At 50.7% G+C, this 23,775-nt stretch overlaps 2 protein-coding genes across 17 annotated transcripts in view; one reads left to right on the top strand and one right to left on the bottom strand.

Annotated features, from left to right (window-relative positions):
• LOC101934842 (uncharacterized) overlaps positions 1–23,242 on the bottom strand; it is a 55,710-nt gene extending 32,468 nt beyond the window's left edge. For 5 of the 15 annotated variants that reach the window (XR_010593873.1, XR_010593875.1, XR_010593872.1 and 2 more), the window contains exons 1-4: positions 22,648–23,238; positions 7,727–7,835; positions 7,044–7,110; positions 4,937–5,260 (exon numbers count right to left, since the gene is read on the bottom strand). Coding sequence is in view for 2 of the 15 variants with exons in the window: in XM_065573309.1 (XP_065429381.1) it covers positions 4,937–5,260; positions 7,044–7,110; positions 7,727–7,835; positions 22,648–22,651 (504 nt within the window). In the remaining 13 variants the exon portion in view is untranslated. Of the gene's footprint in view, positions 1–4,936; positions 5,261–7,043; positions 7,111–7,726; positions 7,902–10,800; positions 10,868–15,308; positions 16,212–22,647 lie in introns of those variants that run through there. The other 10 variants (XR_010593876.1, XR_010593877.1, XR_010593879.1 and 7 more) reach the window with 10 other exon arrangements.
• The window catches only part of LOC101935324 (NADPH--cytochrome P450 reductase), a 59,094-nt gene continuing 56,592 nt past the window's right edge, over positions 21,274–23,775 (top strand). For both annotated transcript variants that reach the window (XM_024103479.3, XM_024103478.3), the window contains exon 1: positions 21,274–21,620. The gene's annotated coding sequence lies outside the window, so the exon portion shown is untranslated. The remainder of the gene's footprint in view (positions 21,621–23,775) is intronic.

The following is a 23,775-nucleotide window of genomic DNA, read 5'->3' as shown; positions in this document are numbered from 1 at the left end:
TTCCTGCCTAAAGTCGGGGGAGCGTTTGGGCAAGATTCCGCTGCTGGGTTCACGGGAATTGCTGGGATCAGCACTACCATGGGTGCTGCAAGCCCCAGGGTGAACATGTGACCCCAGCCCTGTGGAAGGTGAAGTGACAGACACCAGCTGCTCCAAAGCCCCTCTCAGGCTACAGCTGCGAGGCCCCGAGTTGGCCAGGGCAGCAGGCAGTTGACCCACGTGGCGTACAAAGGTATACTGATGCCAGCATCCCTGCCATGCACTAAAGGAGGAAGGCAGAGTTAGAGGGATGGTGGGGAAGTGGGTTCGGCTGCTGAGCACAGACGTTAGCCCAGCATGTGCCCAGCGGGAGGCCCGGCATTGGTGCTGGAGGGAGCCGAGCTGAACCGAGCCGGTTCAGGGCAGGAATCTGATACCACCTCCCCATCCAACCCTGGAGATCGCCCTGTGGGCTGGCACTGGAGAAGGGAGGTGCTGGACGTGCCTTGTCCTTGCTGACGTCAGGGCCCGTGCGTATATGCCTGGGGCACAGGCTGAGATGATATCTGTGTTCAGAGGCCTTCACTCCCCAAGGTTCCTTCTGGCAGCCAGATTTATCCCCCCGGTGGTTCCGGTGCCCTTCACTCCGCCCCCCACCCACTGGCAGGGAGTCAGCAGCACAGAGCAGCCCTTGCTCTGGGTGATTCCCTCCTCCCCAAGCTACACCTCGTGGTCTGGAAACAAGATGGTTATTCAGCCAATTAACCCAGGTCTGTCCCTTCCCTCTGTCCCATGGGCCATGTTTCTGCAGGGATCTCTCTTCTCCCCGGTGCATTATGGGAGGCCTCCAAGGGTCTTTGTCCCCCCCCACCCCAATGCATTATGGGGGCTCTCTGTTACGGGAAACATTCCCCCAGCCTCAGGGGTATCTGGTCCCCACCATATTATGAGAAATGTTTCCCTAAGCCTTGGGGATGGGTCTCTGTTTCCCCCCAATGCATTGTGGGAAATGTTTCCCCAGCCCTCAGGGGCTCTCTCTTCCCCCCAGTGCACTGTGGGGAACATTGTCCTTAGCCCAGGAGCATTTGTGCCCTCACATTATGGGGGGAGGGATAGCTCAGTGGTTTGAGCATTGGTCTGCTAAACCCAGGGGTGTGAGTTCAATCCTTGAGGGGGCCATTTAGGGATCTGGGGCAAAAATCTCTCTGGGGATTGGTCCTGCTTTGAGCAGGGGGTTCGACTAGATGACCTCCTGAGGTCCCTTCCAACCCTGATATTCTATGATTATACTGTAGGAAATGTCCCCCCGGGCTTCTGACAATCCCAGCTCTCTGTGCTGTTACCACAACAGTAAGAGGAAGGTAGCAAGGGAACCAATTCGTGCCAACTGAGGTGGTTGCCGTCACTGTGGGTCTCCCGAGGGTCTGGATTGAGGCCTCCCCTCTCAACCCAGGGTTACGCTGGGGTAGCTGGTGTTTAGGAGAGAATTGTTCAAGGAGTTGTGCTTCTCCTCTTGAACAGTGCAAAGCTCAATAGCAACAGCATGCAACTCAGCCCCACGGAAGGCTCTAGTGCAGACGGGACTGGGGACCCCAAATCTCTGCCTGGTAATGATCAGATGCATTGCCAAGGTGATGCAAGATGCAACTGAGGTTCAGGACGACTCTGTTGCTATAGCACCCCTGCTGGCCCACTGATGGAGGCACATGAGGGAAATGTGCCTGTTGCACAGCTCGTTACAAGGGGGAGGGAAAGAGCCATTTGGATAGTCAAGTGGCTAGTGCTCGGGCATGTAGGAGACCCAGGTTTGAACCCTCATCCAGCTCTTCTGTCCACAAGTGATCAGGAGCTGTGGGGGCAAAGGCTGGGGACAGCCCTGGGAGGAAAAGCCACATGTTCCTCAGCAATGACTGGTTGAGGGGTGGGGTTAGAAGGGAGCCTGTTGCATCTTCAGCCAGTGGGGAGGAGGAACGGGGTGAGGGGAAGCCATCGAGGCACTGATGAGGGTGCCATGGGATCCCCTCTCTGGGAAGGAAGAAAGGCAAGGTGCTCATGATCACAAGGAGGTTCTCAGCTATTCCCACCCCTCAGCGTCCCCAGCCCCTCACGCCTTCCCCGGTGTGTTATTCCAGGGCTGGCCTGAGGTGCACAAGGAGACAGAGCCATGGTGACATAATTGCAGCACCAGGGGCAGGTTTAGCTCAGTGTATTCCATTCCCAGCCTGGTCCCCACGTGAGTGGGGGCTGCACAGCCCCCATATGCTGTTAACGGGCCAGGTGGGAAACCCGCTAACCCTCTCAATGTGCACGCGCAATCCATCCTTTGTCTGCACAGGCAGGTGATTGGCCTTGGTTCATTCCAGCTCCTCCTCCGGCAGAGCTCGCATAGCCCAGGCATCCTGTTGAGTGGCAAAAAGTTACCCTCCACCCCCGCAGATTTAACTTCTTGTTTTAACTGCGGGCCCAATAATCTGGCTCAGTCAACGTGTCGTGTGTAAACCTGGGCCTCGGAGCAGGAAGTCCGCATGGAGAGAGGATTAGGGAAAGCTGTAATTTAGATAAATGCTGTGTCAATTACACAGCAGAGCTGCCAGGTTCTCAGCCAGAGGCGGGGGAATAGTCTGAGCAGGGGCGGAAGACAGGGGTAGGAGGATAGGAGTAGGGTTGCCATGTCTGAGAGGCAAAAAATGGGACATAGCAGGGATGATTCTGAGCCCATCAACTGCTGGACAGCTGGCAGGGTGTGCTGAGCCCCCTGACAGATTTCCCAAGACAGCTACCTCAGAGAGGGATGATCCTGGGGAAATCTGGACAGGTGGCAACCCTAACTAGGAGTGCAGGGATTTCGAGGGAGTCTGGGAGGTCTGTGTGCGGTGGGCAGGGGTGTCTGTATGGGGTGCTGAAGATAAGTCTTGCAAGATCCTGGGGTGAGTTCTCTAGGTGGGAGGGAAGGAGAAAATCTTTGTAGCAGATGGAGTGAAGAGGTGAGTGGGGGAGACAAGGCCCAGGAAGGTCTGTAGAGGGGCTGGGGCTGGAGAGATGTGGAGATTGGGACATCCTTATGGTAACCCTTTGTAACGCTTCCTGCTACGGCTGGCCATCAAACTACCCTGCCTCTCAAAACCCAGCGGCGTGTGTAGAAGAGTGGCTCACCCCTAACATGACCCACCATGGCTGGGGAGGGCAGGACAGACTCTGCTTTGCCTAGAGCCCTCTGCCAACAGCCCTTCCAGCCCCATAGCTGTTGCCCACCTCTTCTTGTGACTCAGCTCTCCGGCCATGTCACGTTTAGTTCTATCCCTTCCAGGATAAACAGAGTCCAATAGACTAAACTCAAACCACCCCTCCCTGGGCTCACTCCTCCAGACTCTTCGTCTCTACCCAGGCTCTGCCAGTGGGTCCTCACTACCATTTCCAGCAGGCAGTAGGGGAACCCAGGCCCTCCCTCTGCTCTGGGCTCTAGTCCAGGGACTGTGTGGTGAGCAGCTGAGGTCTGCTGTCACAGATTCCTCTCTGCCTCCTTAGACTTCTTCCTACCTTGGCCTTCCTTCAGGCCTTTTCCCACAGCTCCTTCCTGGGCTTCCCGTACAATCTGCCTGTTTCTAGGCCCTTCCTTCACTCTCTAGTGACCAGAGAGGAACTGCATAGTTCTTCCCCTCTCTCCTTGCAGCTCCTTTCTCATCTGGGCTTCCTCCCTTTATGCTCACCACCCAGCTGGGCTTCATCTTCAGTTGGGCCTGGCCCACCCTCCAGGTGCAGCCAGGTTCTTTAATTGAACATGCTAGCTCCAGATAACCCTCTGAATGCCAGTGTGGAGTATATAATCCGTCACACAGTGCTTGCGTCCACCCTCCTGCAGCAGTGAGTTCCACAGGTTGATTATCTGCGGTGTGATGAGCTTATTAGTAATGATTGGTTTTATGGTATCACCTAGAGGCTTGAGATGAGGGCTCCATTGTGGTAGGTGCTGTATAAACACATAGTGAGGGACAGTGCCTACCCCAAGGTTTTTATAATTTAAATAGATAAGTTAGACACAGGGTGGGAGAAAGGATTAATATCCCCATTTAACAGATGGGAACTGAGGTCTGGAGAAATCAAGTGACTTGCCCATGGTCACAGAGGGAGTCTGGCAGAGCTGAGTACCAAGCCCAGTTCTTTTGAGTCCCGGTCCAGGTTCATAAGCACAGGGCTATCCTTTCCCTTCAGTTCCTTTTACTTGTGTTAAATGCACCTGTCATTAATTTCATAACCGGATCCCTTGTTCTTGTTTTATAGGACAGGTCAAAACACGAGTGACCCATCTCCACAGTCCCCTTCCTAATCCTCAATGTCCAACCAAGTCTCCTATAGCTCTTGTCCTGTCTACGTTAAATAACCCTAGTGTTTGCAGTCTCTCATCACATGGAAGTCCGGCCCAACCTCTAACCTTTTTACCACCCCTCAAACATCTCTTATTTCAGCCAATGGGATTGCAGTATGCAGATGAGTTGAAGAGGAAACCAAGAAGGTGAGGGAAGAGCTGGAGAGGTGACTTATCTCTGATGCCTCATCCTTACATCTAAGCAATATTCTATGACCCTGGGTCCTCAGCTCAAGATGAAACAGTGCATACTGGGAACAATAGTCTCTGCGTGGTATACTCCTGAATTAATGAAGGTAGATGCTGGCCATATAGTAAAACACCATAGGCAAAATCCTGACTCTGTTGAGACCAATGGAAGTTTTGCCATTGACTTTAGTGGGATCAAGAGTACACTCCATGTGTGTGATTTGGAACACATTTTATCTACCCCTGAAGCAAGGCACTGGGTAATGAGATAAGGGGAGCGAGGACTGATGGACAGACAAGACAGTAAACAGAGACTGGCTGGACAGACAGAATGGGGAAGGGACGGCTGATGGAGATACAGATTTCTTGTGTGGACCATGAACAAGGAAAAAGAACCATGCCTACCACGTTCTCCAGCTTCGCAGCCTCCCTCTTGAATGTGTCCGAAGCAGAGTTGCTGTGACGGGAATAGTAGATTTCATTCACCAGCTGGAATGAGCCCATGAAATATCGACTGGTTTTAATTCCTTCAGCCTGCCCAGGGATATTTTGGGCTGAAGTTAGCTGCTGCAGAGACGTAAAATTCATGGTTAAGTATCCAGAAAGAATCCTGGCAGATCGAGAGTCTTTCACTAGCATAGGCTGTTGCCTGGGTGTTCGGATGGCAGTAGCACTTGTTAGGACCCTGGTTATGTTCACAGCAAAGGGGTGACACAAGCCCAGACAACTCTGGAAAAGAACCACAAGTTTATTTTAAAACCAGCTGTTTGTTAGAGATGGGCCCAAATCCAGATCTGGGAGGTGGATCTTTCTGAAGTCTAACCTAGAGTGAATTTTGCAAATTCTCACAGATGTAAATGGGTATAGCGCCGTTGCCTTAATAATAATAATACCTAGCTCTTATCATCATTAGATCTCAAAGTGCTTTACCAAGGAGGTCAATAGCAGTCTCCTCATTGTACAGATTACAGATGGGGAAACTGAGGCACCGAGAGGGGCAGTGACTTACCCAAGGTCACCCAGCAGGCCCGTGGCAGAGCTAAGAACGGAGCCTTGCTCTCCAGAGGCCCAAACCAGGGCCCCTACACACACTATGCCACGGTGCTAGAGCCATACTAGCTCACCTCACTGAATGTCTGGCTCCTTTCTTTGAACCCAAACCTGAGCTTTGGTGTTCTCCGACTCTGGATCCGGTTTTGGCATGAGCCCATTTCTGCTCTGCATCCATTTTACTGCCCAGGTTACACCTGTTTCAGTTACTGCAGGCATATGTGGTGGTGTGGGCCCAGAAGTAGCCTGTGGCTCTCAACCAGGCTGTTCCCAACTCTGCAGTATCACTCCCCAAGCTTGTTTCCTCAAAAACGTCTTCCAATGGTAGACGTTTGTAACTTTTGCCTTTCAATTTTGCTCCCAATCTTCAGGGCCTGATTCTTCTCTCCCTTCACCCAGTTTGACACGGGGGTAACTCCATTCACTGCACTGGAGTCACTCCTGATTTACCTCAGTGTAACAGAGAGGGGAATCGGGGCTTTAGGACACGATTCTGCTCTCACAGCAGCTTTGCACTAGCTTAGCTCAACTGATTTAAACAGAGTTTGGTCTGATTCATGCTGCTCCCCCCCTATGCTTCATTACACAAGGTAGCCCTTGCATTAAAGCTACTCTAAACTACTGAAAAGCTTTTACTATATACTCCAAGGGAAGAGACTTCATTGATTGTCATGTATCACTTATATTATCATTGAATATTATTCTTATAGCCAATCGGGTTTGCTCTTCTGCACAGCCATCTCTTATTTTAAATATATAGGAATGGCGCTTCATCGGTTTACACTACCTGAGGACCTGGCACCTAATTAATGAAATTTCCTTATTGTTATTATTTAAGCACTGACAATGTGCTCAACACCAGCTTAGGATCTGTCTTCACTGCAGAGTTAACGTGGGTTCTTACTCGTGTGTTGTCTCTCACCCCATCCCGTCCACACATGAAGCCCTCTCTCCTGAGTTGAGTGGTGCTTTTCAACCCAGGCTGGCTGACCCATCCTGGGGTATAGGCTAGAACCCGAGTGAGGCTTTCACTTGGGCTTGTAACCCGTCCGCTAGGCAGTGAGGACGCAGGCTAAACCACTCGAGTGCTGACAGTCCTGCACTGCCTTCCCACAATTTTCCCAGTGTGCCCAGAAGGACAGACAGAATCTCCCACAATTCCCTGGGACTGGGCTAACTGCACTGCAGACATACCGATAAAGACAGTCTTTGCTCTGAGGAGCTTACATAACCTAAGGGCTTTACTCACGTTGGGTAATACCATACTCTGCTCAGAAGGCCAAAACTCCCAGTAGGTACACTCCCATTCAGCAGAACTATACCATGTTACTCCAGCTGAGGCGTCTGTCCCACTGGTGTCAGTGGGCTCCTATTCAACTGGTTTAAGGGCCTCAGCATCTAGCCCAAAGTGGTGAGACTAGGAGTCCGAGAGGAGGGTTTGGCATATTTTTGTCTGACTGACCTCATTCTCTTCTCTCTCTCTCCATAGGAGCGATTGGGTGGAGACGGCTTTTGACATGGGCGAGGGTCTGTGAGTGTTGCAGAAGAAAGGAAACAAATAGGCTACTGAAGTGGCGTTGCTGGGAGCACAATGAGCAAGGGGCAGGATAAGAGAGGAGATCTGAGGGGCAGACTAGAATGGAGGCATGCAGCGCCGTGAGGGCAAGGATATGGGGCTGGAGGAGCGCCACTGACATCAGTGGGGCTATGGACCAGTTTAAACGTGATACGATGGTGAAGGGAATGGAGAGCAAGGATACACTATGAAACCCTCATGAAGATGAGGTCCTAGTTCAAGGCTATACAAACTATGGGTCTGACCCTATAAGCCAGACTCAAGTGAGCAATCCCATTGGCCAATTTGCACATGTGACTGGTGATTTGGGGGGGGGAGGGGGCTCCGTTTTCAGGTGACCAAAGTGAGATGCCTCAAAGTGGCCTGATTTTCTGAAAATCCCCTTCCAGGTGTCTTAGGCAACACCCGGCAACCTGACCTGAACCCATCAGGACTTCACTGCAAGTGTCCGATCTGGCTTGGGAGGCCCTCAAATCGCTGGTCACTTTTGGAAACCTTAGCCATTTCAATACACCTGATTCCCCTCAGCGTGTCTGAAAGCCCGCTCCTCTGTGGAGTGAGGCCCTTACCTAGAAAATACCACAGCACCGTGAAGACTGATGCTATCAGTATGAGCAGGACGAATCCACCGACCACCTTGATGCAGCAGTAGCAGCAACGCGTGGACCTCCTCTTGGACTACGGAAATAATCACCAGAACGATCTGGTTTGTTCATGCTCCAGATAAGAACCTTGCCCCAGACCCTGATGGAGAAAACATGACAGCCAGGCTAGCTAAGTAACACAATAGCATGTCTGAACATGCACTGGGTCTCACAAACTACCTATGAGGCAGCGTGAGCTGGTGCTTGGAGCATGGGACTGAGACTTGGCCAATCTGGGTTCAAAGCCTGGCTTTGCCACAGTATTCCTGTGTGACCTTGCCCAAGTCACTGTCTTTTGCTCTGTGCCTCAGCGTCCCTGTGCCCAAGATGGGGAGAACCCTACTCATGTAAAAGTACAATGAAAAGATGGGAAATGTCTTGGGGATGTATAAATACAGGCAGGTACAGTAGTTAAGGTAATCTACATACATATGCTGTTACGGTTTTTACTTTTACAGTTCAAATGTTTGCTCAGTGACGATATTGACCTAACTTGCTGGACACATCTCTGACCACGAAAATTCATCTTAAACATGCTAATAACAACCTTAACCAGAAGAAGAGCTCTGGGGGACTCAAAAGCTCATCTCTCACCAAAAGAAGTTGGTCCAATACAAGATATTACCTCCCCGGCCTTGTCTGGTCTCCACCTTACCTCTGACCCGCAAGGTGAATTTATGAATTCTTTCACCGATGTGTCATCAATATGTGTGTGTATTTGAATATGTAAAGGATGTAAATATGTACTGTAAGAGTTCGTAAGTATCTCTGCTAGGGGGTATTATCAGCAGGTGTAAGTTGAATTTTCACATGCCAGGGTTACATTAATCATTTCACTTTAAGTTACTGAATGTTTAATAAAATATGACTCCTTTATGTTACTATGGATCACAGCACCAAAGTACAACTGACAAGTGTCTGTGATTGGTATTCAAGTCATGGCTAGTGTCTCCCATTGTGCAGCCCATAGCGAGAGACAGGCACTGTCCTAAAGAGCGTACAGTCTAAATGGACAAGACAGACAAAGGAAGTATCATTATCCCCATTTTACAGACGGAGGGTATGTCCACTGTGATACACCCAGGCCAGTTGGGTACAGCAGAATAGCAGAAGGCAGATATACTGGCCACTGGATTAACAGTTTTCTATTCCCTGACTGACCAGAGCAGGGGCTGCTCCAGGCTAATGAGAACACCTGACTCCAATTAACCTGCAAAGAGTCAGGTGAGGCCATTAAACTAATGTGACCACCTGACTCTAATTAAGGCCCCGCTGATACTATAAAAAGGGCTCACTCCAGTCATGCAGAGGAGAGCCAGGGATCCAGAGGAGAGGAATTGCGGCTGAAGGACTGGTTAATGAAGACACCCTCAAGTTATTGACAAGGGAGCCCTAAGGTAAGGGAGAAGCAGGAGAGCTGTGGGGAAGTGGCCCAGGGAAATGTAGCAACTCTGGCAGTGAAAGGTTGGCTGCCAACAGCTGCTACCATTAGGGTCCCTGGGCCGGAACCCGGAGTAGAGGGTGGGCCCGGGTCCCCCCAACCCACCACTATAGGAACACCTCCTGGGAGGGGAAGTCAGGCCCTTGTCAGGACAGGAGGCTAAACTGTTCTAAAACAAGCCCTAGGGACAACAGAGACTGTGGGAATTCTCTCACCAACCTCCTTGCTGGCTTATGATGAAAAGGGCTCAGTAGACTGTAACCCTGGCCCCAGAGAGAGAGGGTCACGTGGAGGGTCACAGAGAGCCACTGAGGCTAGCATATACCGCCTAGAAGCGCAGGACCCGCGGGGACAAGGTCAGAGCTCTGCCACACCACACACAAATCAGTCTGAGCAAGCGCTCAGGAACTGGGTCCTACGGACCCTGCTGGGAGGTGGGTCAGAGCCTGAGTCTTGCTGTAACTCGGGTCCAAGCCCTGTCATTTTGCAGTGTGGATGCAAGTCAAGCCGCAGACCTCAGTCAGAAGGTCTGCGTAGTGCAGTGTGGACGCGTTAGCACGGCTGTGAGAGCTGGGTCCGACAATTCTAAACCCAGGTTTACAATGCAGTGTGAATGCTCAAGTGCGGGCTTGGAAACACTGAGTCCACAAACCTGGGTCCCCCAGCCCTGGGTTTACAATCAGTGTAGACATACCCGTAGAGACTTGCCCAAAATGGCACAGCAAGTCTGTGGTAGGCTAAGGAATTGGAGCCAGATCTCCTGAGTCCCAGTCCAGGGCTTTAACCACAAGACTATTCCTCCTCATTTAAGAGTATAAGATCCCAAGAGGGCAGGGATAGCTTGCAAGGGGCACAATCTGGCCCCATGTATGTTACACCGACTTAGATTGCTTTGTCTCTAAAACTTCCTTGTCTAGACCTACACCCGCACATTGCTACAGGTAGGGCATGTCTGCACTACAAGCACTAAACCCCGGTGCACCGACGCTGCTGTCATGTAAACACTTGCTACAGGCACAGAAGGAGTTCTTCTTTGCGGTGGGACATACACCCCCTCAAAAGGCAGGTAGCTTGGTCAACAGAAGAATTCTCCAATACAGTGACAACGGCAGAGAAGGAGGCGGTCTGATTTAACTAAGTGTCTCGGAGTGGGGAGGATGTGTAGACTGAGGGTTCTATCCTGCCGCGTCAGCCTAGCGTTGTCTGCACTGGGGTTGAGGTCAGCTTAATTGAGTCGCACAGGGGGGGTGAATTTTTCACAGCCCTCAGTGACAAATGTAGGTCGACCTATGTTTTAGGTGTAGAACAGGCCTTCATTTACACTCCTTTATTACACAATCCCTCTGAACGTGGCCCAGAGTCTAGCGGAATATAAAGAAAGTGAAGTAGGTGTAAGAAAAGCAACTACAAAAAGGTGTGACCAGGTGCAAGGTAAAGTAGCTCCCATCCTGCTTAACCTTATACCTCCTCTGGCTCTTCAGCAGTTATATTACACTCTTACTCATCAGGAAGTAGGTGGAAGTAGGATTAAGGGAATCTGATTATGAGTGTAACTTACCTGGTTTTACACAATCCCTCTGGATTTGGCTGCTTCCCCAGGAGTGAGCAGCTCCTGCAGTCCAAAGCTGAGTGGCGTAAAAAAATAGACAAGCAAAATTGCAGATTTGCCCAGAGGCCCCAATGCCATAGCTGGATCTCGGTGCATTGACCATGGCTCCCGTGTGGATCCAGCTGCTAGATTGGGACCTTAAGACAGAGAAGTTGCTTTCCTGGCATGTGTGGGAGGCAGATAACCCACTGACCTTGGCAGCGTGAGGGGGCGGGTGTTTGGAAGGATGGCACAGCCCCTACTTTTCAAGCCTCCCCCTTGACAGCAGGAATGCAAGTGAGCCTCTTTCCCGCCTTTTCATTTTGGAATATACATCATTACCAGCCCCATAACTACCCCCTCACTGCTGACTCCACTCAGCCTGCGCCCCACACAAGGGACTTTTTCCTATTACAGTAAACTATTTGCATCAGGAATTCTGAGTCATGAAGCTGAGGTCAGAGACAATGGGGCTTATTTCACTGCAGACGCCCCTGAGCTCCAGCTCTTAACGTTGCATGTGTCCCACAGTTGTATTCCAACATCTGGAGGGGTGTAGGCTCCCATCTGCCCCAGGCTATGACACATCTCAGAGCCCTCTATCTTATCTGGCTGCTGTTACTCATTCCCCTGCAGCTTCAAGAGTCCCTGTCTTCTCTACCTCTTCTCCTGAACCAAGGACGCACCAGCAGAACTTATTTTTTGGCTCAGTGGCTGAAGTAAAAACTAAACTAAACAAAAAAATGTTAGTTTTAGGTTGATCCAATGTGAAAAAAATCCGGGTTTTTTGGCACACTGAAAGGGTCAAAAAATGTGGTTCGTTTGACCTGAAACGACATGTTTCATTTCATTTTGGAGGGTTATTTCTTTTTTAAACTTTTTTTTGTTTTAATGAAACCGAAGTCAAATTTGAAATGAAAAGTTGTTGCCAATAAAAAATTCAAAATGTTGCATTTGGAAACGGTGGAAACAAACCGTTCCCATTTTGGTTTGGGGCGGGTTTTTTTTTTTTCTGACTGAAATAATTTGGCGGATTCAACCCCGATTCTTGACCCGAATTTGCATCGTTCAGCAGAAAAAGTTTCATCTGAAAAATGTCTCCCGGCTCTGCTCGGCAGAGGGGGAAATAGTGGATGAATGGTGGGGAAATACAGGACTCAGCGGGGTAAAACTTGAGTCCTCAAATCAGCACGTAACCAGGGGAGCTGTGGAGCCCTGCTTCCCAGGGGGCTCGGAGCCCAGGGCACAGCATGAGGGAGGGGGAACATGGGGTAAAATCCAGAGCCTACTGAAGCCAATGGGAGTTTTGCCGTGGACTTCAGTGGGGCTAGGATTCCCCCCTCGCCTCTGGGCTCACTGGGGTGGGCAGCAGGACAGGGATCTCTGAGCTCCGGACTCGTCAGCAGGGAAGCATGGAGCCATAAAGCTGTATTACAAAAGCTTTGCCATCCACCTCTATCGCTTTGTGCTTCTAGGCCACTTTTTCCTTATCCCCCTTTCCCCTTTCCCCCCAGCCTTGCCGGACCTTCCCTGACCAGACTCCCAGCCAGCTCATTATATAAGAGGCTGAGGAATTGCTTGTTTGTGTCTTGGCATTTATACAGCCACACACTGAAATGTTGAGAACGCCAAGGCAGGCCGACAATGGCAGCGAGCCAGGAGGTGAAAACTGTGCAATGCGCCCAGCACAGCATGGAGAGCGGGTCCCAGATCTAATCAGGGTTCCACACCCCAGTGCAGGGGGCACAGGACCATACGCTGGTGTAGGGGGCGCAGGGCCGTCCCTCAGTGCATGGGGAGCAGATCTTTGCTGGAGCATATAATCCCGCACAGCTGGGTATTGTAGGCCAAGAACTGAAAGGGCTCTGTGGTTGATGCGCACTAGCAGGGAGTGCCGTGGCGTGGGCAAAGCCTGCACTGCTGCGGCCTGCGTTGTACCTATGCTGTGACTAGTGAGAGGATGACAGTTTCCACCAGAGCTGTTAAGCATGTTTCCCTAGCATGACATTCACTTACCCATGCAATGCAGACTAACTGGGGACTTAACCACAGCAAACAGCCTGCAAAGAGTTAACAGTCATTGGGTAGCAAGTTTCTTACACACAAGCGAGATCATAGGGTGGGAGGCATGTGGTCTATATCAGGCTCCATCTGGTCCATCCCCTAGAGTCCTATAGAGTCTTTTCTCCAGAGTATTGTCCTGTGGCTCTCAGGATATGTCTACATAGCAATGTAGGCCCAGGGTTTGAACTCAGGCTCAACCCTAATCCCCCTTCCGTCTACACCCAAATCTCAGGGCTTGGACCCAGGGTACCAAGACCCCAGGGGGGTGGAGGGTCCAAGCCTGAATCAAGCCAGGACCCAGGGTTCAATCCCTATTGCACTGTAGTATAGACTCATGCTCTGGGAGTCCTCCAAAAGTATCTCACAATCCCATGGGCTGACTTTTTTTGTCCTCTGGACAGTCAAGTTTGGTGGATAGTCAAGTTTTCCCAAACTGCACCATGAACAAAAGGCCAGAGTGGCCACCTTTTGGGAGGGTGCTAGGAAGTCCGGGAGATGGGTGGCTGGACATGGGCCTGCATAATGCAATGCAGATGCTGGAGCCCCAGGCTGGGACCCAGGGTTCAACAATTCCTAACCTGGGGTTACAAATGAGTGTAGACGCTCCAGTCCTGGGTTAACAAACCCAGGGTTTGCTAACTCGAGATCTACTAACCCTGGGCTTACACTGCAGTGTAGACACCTTGAGATACCTTGGTGATGAGTCTGGCTCTTTATCATTCAAATCAATGGGAATGTTGTCTTTGACTTCAATGGGTGCATAAACATCTGGATAGAGGGACAGATTTGACCAGTCTAATTTTAGATGCATCATTCAGTCCTTTCTTTCTATCCCAGCCATTGGTGGCTTCCTGTTTCTCCCCTGGATAGTTTATTCTCTCTTGTGTAAGATGGCCTATTGTGCATCTTCACCAGTTATTTATCATCGTCATCACAGCCGCCACTAGCACATCCCATTCCGAGGAGCTTCTGGTTCAGGAAAGCAGCTGATCTGCCCAGACAAACAGCATGGAAACACAAAGCAAACAGCTACACCCCATGTGAAAGGGGGACTGCCAGGGAGAAGGTGGCATAAGCAACTGAGTCAGACTAGAGTTTGCTCTTGATCTTTGTTTAAAATACCCATTGACATCCAGGTGAGATTATAGGGCATACACTGTAGTCACATAATACACCAGGGACAGTTTCGACTGCCTGTATCCTGAAGGCAAACTCCTGTTGAAGTCAATGGAAGAGTACCTGTCTGTCTCTCTATGGAATTTCTAGAATCACAGAATAGCAGGTTTGGAAGGGACCCCAGGAGGTCATCTACTCCAACCCCCTGCTCAAAGCAGGACTAATCCCCAGAGAGATTTTTGCCCCAGATCCCTAAGTGGCCCCTTCAAGGATTGAACTCACAACCCTGGGTTTAACAGGCCAATGCGCAAACCACTGAGCTATCCCTTGCCCAACACCTTGCTGTTCAAGCACCTGAATAAGGACCACAGCAGGTCCCGGGCCTGTATATACAGGAAAGCAGTACGGCATAAATATGTACTTATAATATAGACCCACCATAGGTGCATGGATTCATGCCCATGCTACCAGTACTCTTGGGTTCTATTATCAACCCTACCGCTGACTCACAGTGAGACCTTGAGCCCAAATTTTCCAAAGTGGCCACTAGTTTGGGGTGCCCAGTTTTAGAAGCCTGGAGTTTGGGGAGTTTAGCCTCTCTGAAACTCAGGACCACAGTTTCTACAACGGGACACCCGGAAACGGCGGTGCTCAGAATGAGGGGCCGGGTTAGGAAGTGTGGGCTTCAGGACTGAGCTTGCAGAGGCTTTACGCTCGACATTCCTCGGTCTGTCTGTAACACGATAACTTTTGAATGCCACATCTGATCAGTTCCAAAATTTCCGGGAATGTTCTAGGTGTCGGTGGCCAGAACCCTATTGATCTGGGGGGGAAATTGGAAAACCGAAAGGAGGAAAACTGGGGCGGGAGGAACATGAATCCTCTGCCATCTATTTAACACAGCCACAGCTTCAAGCAAGTGTCTATGCATCAAACAACTGGCTGGTGGCACCTGTTTATGCCTTCCAGCATAACAATCCCCTTATCTCTTTTCTGTATGCCCTGCCAATAGAATTTAGCATGCTGACACCCTGAAGGACTTTCCTCCAAGGCAAATAATAATGGTGGTGGAGGGAGAGGGAACGGGAATGTGCCGAAAGCCCCTGGCATGGGAGGAGAATGAGGGACCATAGTATGGAGGGAGGGGGCCACACAGAATGCCTAGCATGGAGGGGAAGATGGAAATGGCTGGTGAACCCTAAAAGATTTCCCCTAAGGTGTCTGGGAGCTCCTCCCTGAAACCGGGTAGCTCTTTGCTGCATCAGTTCTCCCCGCCTTTTCCTCCCCCTTGCTGTTACCTCTCAGACAGCTCTGCTGCTGGGCTGGGAACCCGCAGTCACCGAAGGATTCCCAGATCCTCCTGTAGCGAGACTGAAGGGCTTTTGGCCTCCGCAGCTTCGTTTCCTCCAGCTGCATGGCAGGGATGTTTACCCTGCTTCAGTAACGTCCCAGAACAATGCCCAGAGATGGCTCTAACCCTGTCACTGGAGAGCTGGCCCTGCCCATCCACCCCTTACATATGGCAGCCTGACACATCACCGGTGCTAGCAAGGACAGTTGCTTTGCGTAGCCTTATCAGTCCAGCAGGTGCAGGCTGGCTTAGGGGATGCACCAGGCAATATGCAATTATTGACAATGGAGATGGGCCAAAACCAACCCGCCAGCCCCAGCCCAATCAAACTCAGATGAAGGTCAAATCCAGATTTCAAAGCTGTCTCCTATCTGTATAATAGGCCAAACCAAGCCTCTGGATTTAAACGCCGTGCACTCTGGGGAACGGCAGCTCTGGTTCGGCTCTAAATGGGGCATATTGTATGACACAGGCTGCAGCCCTTCTGTTATACAGTGTAACTTCAAAATGATCGGGGCGTGGAGAGGAGGCTAAAACGCTTGTCTTGTCTAGCTTGGCAAAGCGGAGGCCGTGAGGTGATCGGATTGTTCTCTATGAATACCTGGTGGGGAGGGCAAACACCAGGATGGAGAAGAGCTATTGAAGCTATTGGACAATGGAAACAGGGATACACTGGCCCTGAATACATTTAGGGTGGAAATGAAAAGATTTCTAACCATCAGTGGCAGGAGATTCTGAAACAGGCTCCTGGTAGGAGCTGGGGGAAGCAAACAGCTTAACTAGCCTTAAGATGGAGCATGGTAAATTGATGAATGGGATTGCATGACAGGGCTGCCTGGGCTAGCAGGGGACTGGACTCGATGACCCAGAAGGTCCCTTCTAGTCCTATGCTCCTAAGATAAGGCTGGAGGGGGGGAGGAAAATGAGAAGAGCCAATTTGCTGCATGACACCAGCCTGCAAAGCAACCAGCCAAAGTGAGCTGGGCTCTGCCCTGCAGGTGCCATTATCCAGCATGTCCTGCGCTCACTGGTAGGGCTGGTTCTAGGGTGGGTGAGCGGGGCCGCTTCCCTGGGTGCCAACTTCTAGGGGGTGCCATGCCACTCGGCTTTTTTTGCTCCTCTCTGATTGGCCAGCTGGTCCACTCGAGGGGTGGGGAGGGGCATGTGCACTGAAAACGTTTTCCGCCCTGGCTGGCAAAACAGTGAGGGCTTCTATTGTTCACAGGCCTTTCCTCGTGCGCAAGAGAGGCAGCATGATACGAAGATCTACTGCAGTGTTTCCCAAGTTGGTGACCCTTTATTTGAAATCAAAATGTTTCACGCCCCTCCCCCTCCCATTTACTATATGAGTAAAAAAAAATGCACCAACGATGATAACGCTAAGCGGGTATCACTTATTTGTGCCTGTGTTCCGAGAGACTGAAGGGTCTCTAAAGGGTCAGGGTGGGCAGGGAGGCGAGTGCGGAGCAACGTTTTCTTTTCTTTAGATTGTAATAAAATGTTCAGTGCTTCACGATCTCCTGCCCCGATTGTCTTTTGTGACCAGCTCCCCCACCGGGGTCGTGTCCCACTGGTTGAGAAACACTAGTCTAAGCAGGGGACTGGCATCCAGGGGCTTCTGAGTTCTAGTCTTGGCCCCGCTACTGACTCCCTCTGTGACCTTTGTCACGTCAGTTGACCTCTTTCTACAGTCACACTGAGCTGATGGTAACAGTACTAGCACTTCCCAGAGAGGCCCAATAGTTTCTGCAGAATTTAAGCTTCTGTTTTAAACCAAATACGCTTCTGGCTTAGCATTCCCATTTGAGGTGGCAGATCAACACTCTGCCATGTGGCAAAGGTGTGACTCATTTCAGGATTGCTCAAGCTGTCTGGGTGAATCACTACCACCTGCTTACAGTAGGAGGGAGCCCTGTCTGCGTTCACCAGGGGAATCTCCCCAGCCACTGGCTGATGGCAATACAGGCCCTTCGTTCCAGGCTCTGCGAGCCCCCCACTTTCCCCCTGCAAGCTAGCAATTTAGAGTCTGCATTTTGTTACACTCAAGTGCCAGTGCCTTGTCTTCTGGACACCCGCCGTTTACACTGATCTGCTGCCTCCGTGAAAGGAGTGCACCCCAGCTCACTGATTTCATCTCAGTCCAACGTGCTTGTTAGCACACGATGCTTCAATTTTTGGTAAAACCAAACTGAAGTTCATTGAACAGAGCTTGTGATAAAGAATCAAATAAAAGCAAGTAGTAGGATTTGGAAACACCAGAAAACATAAGATGCAATCCATAGTCTAGACTTATTAACAGGTTACTTTCCCGGCTAATAATGTATTCCTCATTATTGCTTGCCGCACTAACCCAGTCCAATGAGCGGGGATCTGCTTTTCATAAGACATCCCCGCTGGCAAAGGATGTCCTCCTGTAATGTATCAGAAGTTGGGCCCTCTTCAGAGCACCCTCCCAGGCTTCCTTTGTCTTTGTGGATGTTCAAGTCTCCACCCAGCCCAGACAGTAAACAAGGGGCTGTCTCCATGATGTCCATTGTTCCCAACACTGATTGAAGTAGTCCTGAGACCGCCCCTCACTTCAGGTGACAAGAAGTCCGAGGGCAACAGTTTTGCAACCTAACATTCTATTGTTTAACATACGTTATCTGCTCTTTCCCATAAAACATCTCGCAACACCCATGACAATCAGCTAGTTTTTAGCTCTCAGCAGAGACACCACACAATCCCTTTCCGTGTAATATCAAGAAGACATCCGGACGCAGGTGTTACCCACAATCAGGGATATTGCATATTATGTATTTCTTATGCCACCCGATCTTAAACCAAACTTTGCACCCTCGATAATCTGTACGTTATTCCCTGATAACCAGAAGCTTCTATGCTTAAACTCTGTACCGTTCACTTTTTTTTTAACATCATCTTAATAAAAAAATTTATACCCACCTAGGCATGTTTTGGGCACGTCTGCGTCACAGAAGGGTACTTTGTTGGTGCTAACGGTACAGTTGCTGTGAATGTGAAGTGGTTGGGGTCATCCAGGAGGAATGATGAGGTATTTGCACCTGGCTTGGGCGTGGCTCCGGCATGTTGGTGTGACTGATTAAATATTATTATTACTACAGGTGGAGCTGGTAGATGTGGAATAATAGTATGTGAGCATGAGCACGTAGTTAAAAACTGTATCATAATGCAGACACACCAGGGGTCAAAATTAAGGTTGCACAGGCAACTTTGGGGTGCTTGACTTTGCACCTTAACATTCTTTTAACACCTTTTTTTTTGGTAGGTAATTTATCGTTTATACTGCAGTACCGGCCAGACACCCCAGTAAAGATCAGGGTCCCCTTGTGCTACACAGCTATGGCTGTAACCCTGGCATCTCGTTCTGTGTCATACGCTGGGGGAATACGATGCTGCAATAGCTCTGGGGAGAGGTGTGATGCTTTTATTGGCCAGTTGTGCTATTGTTTATATAAGGAATATATTCGTTCATGGAACTAACGACTATCATTGCTTTCATGCCCACTGCTTCTGCCAGAGGTAGGTTGACCAGATATCAAGTGTGAAAAATCGGGACGGGGTGGGGGGTAATAGGAGGTAATACATAAGAAAAAGCCCCAAATATCGGGACTGTCCCTATAAAATCGGGACATCTGGTCACTCTAGTCAAAGGAGCTCTTTATCCGTGATATATATTAAAGCAGACCTAACAGAGTGGTTTTCAACCTTTTTTCATTGGTGGACCCTGGAAAAATGTTGAATGGAAGTCCCTTTGGAAACCTTAGACATAGTCTGCGGACCCCCAGGGGTCCGTAGGTCACAGGTTGAAAACCACTGGTCTAACAAAAATGCCAGGAGGAGCAGTTGCCACCATTATGGAGGAATTAACTCTTTTGCTCCCAGGCTCTCAAGAAGTGACCTGCTGTGGTGCGTACACCTCTACCCCGATATAACACGACCTGATATAACGTGGTAAAGCAGTGGGGAGCCCCGGGCCCTGTAAAACGCCACCTGAGCCTCGCTGCTTTACCGCGTTATATCCGAATTCGTGTGGAGCCCCGGGCCCTTTAAATCCCCGCCTGAGCCCCACTGCCTGAGCTCCGGCGGTGATTTAAAGGGCCCGGGGGTTCCCGCAGCGGCTGGAGCACTGGGCCCTTTAAATCACCGCCAGGGAAGCCAGTCCAGTCTGGCACGACATACCGGCTCTTGCCGGTACACCATACCGGCCCAAACCAGATATAACGCGGTCTCACCTATAAGGCGGTGAGATTTTTTGGCTCCCGAGGACCGCGTTATATCCGGGTAGGGGTGTACTTGAAGCATAGACTGATGAGGAGGCAGAGGGGAAAGTGTCGTTTGCCTCAGGTACCACACCTGGATCGGTGCATGAGGCAAAAGGGTTCTTGGCCCTGCGCTAGGCAACATTTCTGTTAATGACCTGGAAGCAAACAGAAAATCATCACTGATAAAGTTTGCAGACGACACAAACATCGCGGGGAGGGGTAAATAATGAAAAAGACTGGTCACTGGTACTGAGCAATCTGGATTGCTTGGCAAGTGGGGCACAAGCACACAATATGCATTTGAATATGGCTAACTGTAAAAGATCTGCTCTAGGAATTATTTTAGGGAAGTTCTCTGGTCTGTGTTATGTAGGGTTACCATACGTCCATTTTTTTCTGGACATGTCTGGCTTTTTGGTAATCAAACCCCCGTCCGGGGGGAATTTCCAAAAAGCCGAACATGTCCGGGAAAAATACTCCCTGGCTTACCTTAGAGCGGGCGCCGGGGGCTGCTGTGCTCCCTGACTCCTGGGCTCTGTAAGAGTCGAGCGCTACCGGCTTCGGGCAGCCCCCATGCCTCTGGACCCTGCGCCCCCGGCCGGGCACTTCCCCTCCCGGGCTCCGGGGGCGCAGGGTCCAGAGGCATGGGGGCTGCCCGAAGCTGGTAGCGCTCGGCTCTTACAGAGCCCAGGAGTTCAGGGAGCACAGCAGCCGCCAGAGCCCGGGAGGGGAAGTGCCCGGCCGGGGGCGCAGGGTCTGGAGGCAAGGGGGCTGCCCGAAGCCCGAGCGCTACTGGCTTCACGGTTTGCCGGGCAGCCTCCAGACCCTGCGCCCCCGGCTGGGCGCTTCCCCTCCCGGGCTCCAGCTGCGCTGGGGAAGCGCCGGCCGGGGGTACAGGGTCTGGGGGCTGCCTGGCAAACCGTGAAGCCGGTAGCGCTCGGGCAGCCCTTTTCGCGTGGCTGGGAGGGAGGAGGAGGAGGAATGCGGGGCGCTCAGGGGAGGGGGTGGAGTTAGAGCGGGGACTTTGGAGAAGGGGCGGAGTTGGAGCGGGGAAGGGCAGGGTTGGGAAAGGGGTGTGGCCAGGGCCCCATGGAGTGTCCTCTTTTTTTATTTTTTAAATATGGTAACCCTAGTGTTACGCAGGAGGTCAGACTAGATGATCACAATGGTCCTTTCCGGCCTGGGAATCCAGGCAGAAGGAGACTGCCACGCCGCTCAGTGCCCTGGTTACATCCTGTCTGGCTGCCCCAGCAGTGCTCCTGAATGACTGAAGGGTGCAGGTAGCGCTCCTGCCGTGGAGTTGAATCTCTCTACGTGCACTTTAATGCTCTGTTGATTTCCATGAAATACTGAGGAATGAGGGCAGCCCAGCAGGTGTGGTAGTGGGCCAGCAGTGAAAAAGTTAATTGTGTAACCAGCTGTCATTTAGACGAGAACACCGGCCTCTTCCACAGAAACGTGCAGATTCCACACCGTAGCATATGGACAGGAAAGTACAGAGCGTCCCTAGGACATTTCCCACTAACTATGAATTATCACATTTCGGATTCTAAGGGGCTGGGCCACGGAGCAAAGGCAGAGCCCCCGCAACTGGGTTTAGCATAACCCCTCCTCCCTGCCATCTCCGCCCTTTCCACATCTGACTTTCCCTTCAACTTAAACCACGCAGGGTCAGCCCCGGAGATAAAAAGGAAATCGGAGGGCACGTCCCTGCAGGCAGCTCTTCCTTTTGCAGATACAGTCAACTCTCCAGCAGAACTAAAGAGCCTCAAACCTTCTTCGTCGGCTTTATGTGGAATACGGACCCCAGAAAAGGACCCTGCCTGTGGACGTGTGAATGCAGCAGGCTTTTCCACCTCAGGCAACATCATATGATACCAACTGGATGGTAAAAATCAACCGATCAAAATAATCAAAGAACCAGGACAAGAAAAGAGCCAAAGCTGGTGATATTGGGCAGATCTACCTTTGAGAAGGTTGGTGGTCTTAGTTCCTACCTGCTGCATTCACTTTGACTAGTACCCTCAGTTGTTGTGCCTGTATAACTCGCCGTTAGGGGGGTGATTTTTACTGGTACAGCTCCTTGTGTGCACACAGTTATATGGTGTAAAGGTGCGTAATGGACAGAGCACTAGACTGGGGACTCAGGAGACCTAGGTTCTAGTCCTGGTTTTGTCCTGCTGGGTGACCTTGGGCAAGTCACGTCACCGTCCTGTGCCTCAGTTTCTCCATCTGTAAAATGGGGATAATGATACTGACCTCTTTGTAAAGTACTTTGAGATCTAGGGATGAAAACTTCTATGTAAGAGCTAAGTATCCATATAGCTCATTCCTCTTCTATACTATACGAGTATAAACACTTTTTATACTAGTATAACTTGGTCCAGGCTAGGGGGCTTTTACTTCTTTAACTATACCACTTAAAGCAGTACAACTTTTGCTTGAGGACAAGCCCAGGAAATCTTTATAGCATGCGTGACTGGTCTGGCTTCTGCTCTGGCGGTCACCGGTTTGCTCTTGAATGAATATTGATTGTGCAACAGAGGCACGGGGCCTAAGTCACCACTGTTACTTCACTTTTATGATGATGTAACTGCTGAAATCACTGCTGAAAATTGGATTTACACCAATGTAAAGATGGAGGATTGCAGTGGGGAATCAGACACAGGAAATCCAAGGAATTGTCTGAACAGTAACTGGAACCAAAATAAGAGTGCTCTACTTTGATATAACTTATATATAATTTTAAGCTGATTTTTAATTATGTAAATCAGACATTCTTATTTTTAAATGTGTCCTCACACATACTTGCACTGAAGATGCGAATTACAACCCATTTAGTTATTGTAGTTTTAGTTACCTTGTAGACAAGCCCCAAGACCAAAATCTGACGGTATTAAAATAGGTTTTCCTTCAGCGTTAGATAGTGAATTATCTTTCCAGGAACAATAGTTTTTTAAAATTAAATTTAAGAGCATGTAACATTGATATTAAGTGACTCACCCATGGCTTTTTCTTAGGAAAGATGCTCTCGCAGAAAATCTTTTAGTCACCAACTCTGCCACAGCTTCCCTGTTTGACATTGGGCAAGTCATTTAGGCCATGTGTACACCGTAGCCGCTACAACAGCACAGTGTACACTTTCTACATCAACAGTAGAGGTTTTTCCATCAATGTAGTTAATCCACTTCTCTGAGAGGCGGTAGCTAGGTTGATCTTCTGTCAACCGAGTTGCATCTGTACCGGGGTTAGTCGCCCTGTGTTGTTGAGGGTACAAAGTTTTTCATCACCCTGTGCGACGTAGCTAGGTTGATCTAATCGTTAAGTGTCGACCCGACCTTAGGCTCATGTCTTCAAAGGTATTCAGGTGCCTAACGCCTATTGATTTAAAATACCTGTGAGGATCTGCGCTTTAATTTCTCCATGCCTCAGCGCCCAGCTGTAAAATGGGGATAATACTTTGTCTTGTCTAGATAGACTGTAAACCCTTTGGGGCAGTGACTGTCTCTTGTACAGCTTCTAGTCCCATGGGGCCCCAGCACCCCCATCCTTCCCCACCCCTCAACTGGGCCTTGCATCCTGAGCCCCCAGCAACCCTCCCCCTGCCCCCCATCTGGCCCTACACCCCCAAATCCCCCATCTTCCCCCTGCCCCCCATCTGGCCCTACACCCCCAAATCCCCCATCTCCCCCTGCCCCCCAACTGGCCCTACACCCCCAAATCCCCCATCTCCCCCTGCCCCCCAACTGGCCCTACACCCCCAAATCCCCCATCTCCCCCTGCCCCCCAACTGGCCCTACACCCCAAATCCCCATCTCCCCCTGCCCCCCAACTGGCCCTACACCCCAAACCCCCATCTTCCTCCTGCCCTCCAACTGGCCCTACACCCCCAAATCCCCCATCTTCCCCTGCCCTCAACTGGCCCTACACCCCAACCCCCATCTTCCCCCTGCCCCCCAACTGGCCCTACACCCCAAACCCCCCATCTTCCCCCTGCCCCCCAACTGGCCCTACACCCCAAACCCCCATCTTCCCCCTGCCCCTCAACTGGCCCTACACCCCAAACCCCCATCTTCCCCCTGCCCCCAAACCGGGCCTCCCTGGGCGGCGCTGTCACTTTAACACCCCCCG

This window comes from Chrysemys picta, chromosome 19 (assembly GCF_011386835.1).
Source record: "Chrysemys picta bellii isolate R12L10 chromosome 19, ASM1138683v2, whole genome shotgun sequence".
Taxonomy (NCBI): Eukaryota; Metazoa; Chordata; order Testudines; family Emydidae; genus Chrysemys; species Chrysemys picta.
Note: the sequence above shows the minus strand (reverse complement) of the source record. Positions and strands in the feature narration are given on the sequence as shown.